This window comes from Argentina anserina, chromosome 6, assembly GCF_933775445.1.
Source record: "Argentina anserina chromosome 6, drPotAnse1.1, whole genome shotgun sequence".
In the NCBI taxonomy this organism is placed as follows: Eukaryota; Viridiplantae; Streptophyta; class Magnoliopsida; order Rosales; family Rosaceae; genus Argentina; species Argentina anserina.
This window is the reverse complement of record NC_065877.1, coordinates 34,966,752-34,973,006: the sequence shown is the minus strand read 5'-3', so window position 1 is coordinate 34,973,006 and position 6,255 is coordinate 34,966,752. Positions and strand designations below refer to the sequence as shown.

General features: G+C 38.5%; 1 protein-coding gene across 1 annotated transcript; it reads right to left on the bottom strand.

Moving 5' to 3' along the window:
- Nucleotides 1-1,193: 1,193 nt before the first annotated feature.
- Nucleotides 1,194-4,554, bottom strand: LOC126798570 (binding partner of ACD11 1). Its single transcript, XM_050525579.1, has 5 exons — nt 4,271-4,554; nt 3,694-3,855; nt 2,622-2,697; nt 1,939-2,052; nt 1,194-1,708 (listed from the first exon to the last, which is right to left on the bottom strand). The coding sequence occupies exons 2-5, from the start codon at nt 3,807-3,809 to the stop codon at nt 1,250-1,252; spliced, it is 765 nt and encodes a 254-aa protein (XP_050381536.1). The 5' UTR covers nt 3,810-3,855; nt 4,271-4,554; the 3' UTR covers nt 1,194-1,249.
- Nucleotides 4,555-6,255: the final 1,701 nt, after the last annotated feature.

The window sequence follows — 6,255 nt, the reverse complement described above, 5'->3', positions numbered from 1 at the left end:
GGGTCCACTCCTCCACTGGGATCTTTCTTTGTAAAAGAAGATTGAAGAAGAAGAAAAAGGGTTTGAGTGCATGCTGTTGGATCAGTATGGTTGTTAAATATTCTGATTGTTCTCTGGAAAGTGATACCTGATACACAATAAGCTAAAAAGGGAAGTCAATTTCAAGCCTTTTTAGTTGTGCTCTATGTTTTCAAATGATGGAGCTCTTACACAGCAATGTCTGCAGTACCATGGATGCTTGTCTACTTTGTGGACTCAACGTCATAATGAAGCATAAAGCTCAGATCTTAGAAGGGGTTTAAACCCTTTGTTTAGTTGATTTTTGTCCATGCCATGGTATAAACTATAAACTCTAGAAAGGGAAGCAAAAGGTTGCACTTGCAGATAAGAAAGTAGAGAATCAACAATGTCATTAGAGAGAAATGAAAGCTCCCACGTAATTGTATCATTGTATCGATTAATCGTAATTGTATAAATCTTATTTCTTGTTTTTTTGATGAAAAAATCTTATTTCTTGTTCGTACTTGTCCTTTTCTGGATGTTATTGTACAGAATTTGAGCGTGAACATTCTGCAAGAAAGAAAATAATGTCAACTTTCAAAATCAAGGGGTTGTTGGGAGGTAAAGACTGCTGCACTACTGATTGATATATAGATTGGTTGGCACTTTGGTAGATGAGAATAGTAGTAGCATTTTAAAGAAAGAAAAAACAGATAGTAGTTGATGGGAAGCAGATAGAAATGAGAAGCCTGCCCCTTAAATTTTGAAAGTAGCCACAACCTTGCTGTCTCTCTCTGCTCTGATTCACCAAGAGCTTCAGAGATTACTGTGTTAGAGAGAGAGAGAGAGAGATGGAAGAGAAGTTAACTTAATGATCTCGAAACAGTGACATTCTGTCAGAGTCAACATCGTTGCCAATCATCAAGGGCATTTACCTCCATAAATATTCAATTAAGAAAAGAACAAGGTCAAACATGCTGATGAAGAATGTTGAATAAGTCATTTTGATTCATGGTCAAGACGATTTAGACTGACCTCCGATTTCATATAACAATGTTTACTAAATTTCAATATTGTTTAATGTACAAATATTCAGATAGATGGAGGAATTTAGAGAGACAATTTCTATATTCAATGCTGGCATTTATCAGATTATTGATCTTAAGTGAAGATATCGTTTTTTTTTATTTATATATGAAAGTGAAGATATCGGTTGATACAGATGAACATACTAGAGAAAATGTGTTCCTTATTTACTGTCATGACTGCCCAAATCAGCTGCAGCTTTGCCTGCGCGAGTCAGCATGTCTGAAACCCAAAGAGCTCCCTTGGCAAAGTAGCTGCTGTTCACTACAGCACTTCCTGCTGCTAAAGCTGCTCTCCCGGTAACTGTTGCCGCTACCACTACTGCCGTACCGGTAGCAGTTGCAGCTGTTTTCGTGATTTCTGAAACGTGGAAGTTCTCATCTACGGACTTGACCACTTCCCTGCCTGCATGAATTCTCTCGGTGAGCCCTATTCGATCGCTAAGCTCATAGACCTTGGCTGCTGCAGTTGCTGATACTTGATAGGACTCATCAAGAGCTTTGGCCTTGATTAATGCATCTTGTCCAAGAACATATCCCTTGGCTACCATTGTTTTGACTACTTCCTGAGCAACAGTTACGGCCTCTCCTGGGCTAGAAATGAACTGGCTAGTTTGAAAAGCCTGGAACAATATTAAAAAGGGTTATCTGAGTAAGAATAAGATACAAACCCAATGCATATTAAGAAATAAAGTAGATTATCGAAATCTGAGCTTCAACATCACATATTCAGAGACATACTTTAACCATTTAGTAAATTTCACAAATCAACAAATAATTAAAGTTCCAAAGCATTATATTTGGTATGAACCTGCAAGTGAGCCGATTCAATACATAGGGCTTTGTCACATACCGTTGAGCTATTGTGGCTTTCAGAGTTATATGCAGGACCATTCAAAGGATCAACTTCATCAATATAATTTCCCCAGCGTGCTATGCATACACATTGATCTACGATTCTGGCTCCCTGAAATTTTCAAAGAAAGGGATAAAACAAAAACTCAGTGGTCACTTCGCACCAAACATTTGAAAGTTCATCCTTCGATTCGGGCAATTGGCACAGAGGAGGCATTATTAATGTCAGCTGAATGTCAAATTGATACAATTAAAGGAGCAACATGAATTTTGATGAGGATTAGTTATCATGATTCTTTAAGTAACAGATGGTCTTTCATCCTTATAAGATCAATTTCCCAATACTTGAAAGAATATAATGGAGAATGATTGCAAGAAAACTTGAGCTGCCAATCTGTTACCCCAACTAAATGCATCTCACTTTATGGCCGAAGTTATGCAATTCTAAATGCAGGCTCAAGAAGCAAACTTTTCAACTCCGGAAGCATTTTCAGGTAAGAGTGATCAACAAAAGTTATACAATTCTAAATTTTAAGCTGATTATTCTGGACATCAACAGCTAATCACATATAGTAGCTCTCGTAATGATAGAACGTGACCAAAACTCAGGTTAATGTAAGTTCAGAGAGCAAACTTTTCAACTCAGGAAGCATTTCAAGGTAAGAGCAAACAACAGCTTACACTGAGCAATACAGCAGTTTCAAGAGCATAAGAATCTCTGAATGTCACATATGCAGCACAGGCATATATGCCGGACCTGTTTCCAACAATGAAGTCAACAATTTAATCACAAACACAAATCATTATGATCAAACGTACTTAAACTTGTGATTTCAACATTCAATATTTGGGACTTTGTCCTTCAAATGGAAGATTTCTCATGACAGATGCTCATATTTGCCATAAAATTATATATATATATATACATAAATTCTCAGATGCGGACGTCTGCACCGTCCGTACGGTGCGGATTCAGCGATTCCGGCCACCGGTGACGTGTAACGACGGCGCCAACCAGCACAGCCGTACTCCCCTCCTCCCGGCGCCCCTGTCTGTGCCGGCCGGACCTGTAGCGCCGGCCTACGGCAGCCGGAATCTCGAAATCTCCGCACGGTGCCTAGAAATTTGAAATTTCGAGATTCCGGCTGGCCCACGCCGGCACTGCAGCTCCGGCCGGCACATACATGAGCGCCGGGAGGAGTGGAGTGCGGCTGTGCTGGTCGGCACCGTCGTTGCGCGTCGCCGGTGGCCGGAATCGCCGATTCCGCACCGTGCGGACGTCCGCAGCCGAGAAGCTCTGTATACATATATATATATATATATGTGTGTGTATGTATGCATTCTTATTGAAACCATTCATTTGTCGAATGGAAATCGGTAGAATCACAGGGAATGAATTTACTGCTATTCATAAATATTGATCCTTATGGTTCCATGGCTATAGGGCAAGGCCATTAGGAGAAATCAGGAGTACAAACAGCAGTGATCACGACTGAGCCAATGTGATGACTTGCAAATACTGGTGCTAACTGAGCCAATAACCTAAGCTTAGCAAATGAAATAGGCATTGCAAAGGTAGTTTTTTTTTTTTACCATTTTCAATAAACAAACAGCTTCTGATCAATTCAATGAGTTTATGGTGGACAAACAAACACATAGTCAATATTTAAACGCAATACCCCTAGAATCACTCAAATAAAAATGCAAAAGTAGTGAACTTCAGCAATTAGAATCAGGGACAGATGAACTCTACCTCATTATCTCAACATGTTCAACTGCCCCACAGTGACTGAAGAAATCGTAAACATCCTTCTCAGTGGCTTTAGTGGATAAGCTCGTAACTTCAGCAGTGTAACCACCAGGGTACATTTTCCTCAAAAGTCTCAAACCCTCTTCCAAACTCAACTTACAGAACCTGGGAAAAGTAAAGCACAACAATAACAAGCTTACAGTACAGCCTAATTGGTAATCTAAGAATCACTAGGACATTCTACTTGGAGTAACACAAGTATTTCGATTGCACAATGGATGCATTCCCAATCAATCAAAATTTCAACTTGTATCAAGGTTATGCTCAAGGAACCAATAATAGGGATAAGAAAAATTATCACAACATAGATAGAAGCCAAAGCCACCATCCATGTGGTCCCAATAAACTTGATGCTTCTAACATGTAGTGAAAGCTTGCATCTTTAACATGTGAATGATCACATTAGATTCAGCGCTAATAGACACCACTACGGTTTATGATTCTTCAATATGAAAACCCCAGAAATGTAAGTTTATGAATTTGAGAAGTTCATTTGAGAAATCATAACAATCTTGCATACCTGGGTCTGGATCGATCGTGATGAGAGGAGAAGAAGGAACTGCTGAGCTTGGTTTCAATGGCGTTGAAAGAACGTGGAAGTTTGGTTTTTGGGTCGGTGCCGGAGTTGTGTATGATCCGATTGGCTGGGAACCTGGTTTCGCAGTTGCGATAAGATAAATGTGCCAAATGGATCAGCGGTACTTGTCTCGAACTGAAAAGCTCAACATTTTCTAGCTTCTATGCTTTCATTAAACTTTTCTCGTATCTTCCTTTTTTTTTGTCTGTCTAGTTTTTACATGAAGGTCTCAAACTCTCAAATGAATTTACTTGCTACTCTGTCGGTTTGATATTTTTTTTGGGCAAACTCCTGTAGTTTTAACTAGTAATCTGTTTAGTCCAAAAAAATTTATCTTAATCTGAATAGTCCCTATAGTAACAATTTTCCTTCTTAATAGTCACTCTGTCAGTTTACTTTGTTAGTCTGTTAATGTGGCCGTTAAAAATTGCTACCTCATGAACTAAGTTTAGAAAGCAGTAGCTTAGTAGAAAGGACCAATACATTCATCATAAATTGTTATAATGATAAATTTTCAACTTTAATCATCGTAAATAAGACTAGAGCTAACAAACTACTTTCCATCTCATCATATGTGATACTTTTGTTGAAGTTGTAGATGCAGTTTGGCTTGGCCCGGAAGTTGTAGCAGCTGCACTTTGCCTTGGTCGTGAAGTTGGTGGTCTGGAAGTTGCAGCAATAGCCCTATTTGCTGCCAACTTTGTAGTTTTGGCATCAACATATTTTTTTATCCCAACATTACAACACATGGATATCAAATAACAGAAAACATGTTCCAACAAGAAATCACTCTAAATAAGTTTGAGGGATAAAATAACGATGCTTTACCTTTTGAACTTCTGTTCTCTCTCTTAATTTATTCCTCAATTCATCTACAGTCATGGGAGTTGGCTTGCTTTTCTTTGGTTGCAACAAGCAAGAACACAATTAAGCTTCTCTTCCTCATTGAGATTAGTTATAAACTAGTATATTATAATTTGAAGTATCTATTTCAAAAAGAAAAAATAGTATAATATACCTGAATAGACTCTTGACATGCTTCATTGTTTGCCTTCCTCTTTTTACTTTCCTTTGGAGCCAAATGTATTTGAAAAGTTGTCACATTATGGCTTGTTTGGTGACAGTTGCTACATTTAAGGGATCTTTGTTGTCTTCCCAACTTACCCTCAGTAGAATAATCTAGTCTTTGGCCGACCAGACTGCCTAGAATATGACGGAGGTAGAATTGCTGGCTCTCCGCACTTTGTCCACATGTCCATACTATTGACAGGCATGATGAAGTTGTTGTAGATAAACATGTAAGTTTTCTTCAAATAACAGTGAGCAATATAATCATCTGGGTCTTCTCTCTTATCATAGATGGTTGAAACTGCGTATTTGCATGGAATGCCAGTCAAATCTCATCTTCTGCAACTACATGTTCTTAGTCTTAGATTGATCGTATGTGTTCTTCATTCAACATTGCCAACCTCAAATTCATCACCACCATTCCAAGTTGGAGTACATTATGTGGGAGCCTTGATCTTGTTCTTCTCCAAAGTATTTCTCGGCTTAGGGCAAATGTGGTCTTCATGCTTCTCCATTTTTGATCTTCTCAACTGAATTCTTTTCATAAGGTTCTATCTTATTTCTTCAAACATGGTGACAGGTGGCTTCTTTCTAGCCTCCATTATCCAAGAGTTGAAACTCTCACATATGTTGTTGTCCATAATGTCACAATTGCTAGTTGTGTTAAAGAATGCCCTACACCAATATTTTGGGGGCCTATCCTCATTTGCAAAACAGTAACGTAAGTAAAAATTTTATATTTTGAAGCTACAAAACAATCACCGTAACTGTAATCAAATTTAGAGTCCTAAAATTTTTGGTTTTACTTACGTGTCATCCCTTCGTAAGCTTTATCATCGAGATCCTTCATCTTCTCCATG

Coding starts and splice junctions, on each gene's coding strand:
- LOC126798570 (XM_050525579.1), bottom strand. CDS start 3,809: ATGTACCCTGGTGGTTACACTGCTGAAGTTACGAGCTTATCCACTAAA. Junction 2,698..3,693: donor GAACATGTTGAGATAATGAG/GTAGAGTTCATC, acceptor TGTTGGAAACAG/GTCCGGCATATATGCCTGTG. Junction 2,053..2,621: donor AAACTGCTGTATTGCTCAGT/GTAAGCTGTTGT, acceptor TGAAAATTTCAG/GGAGCCAGAATCGTAGATCA.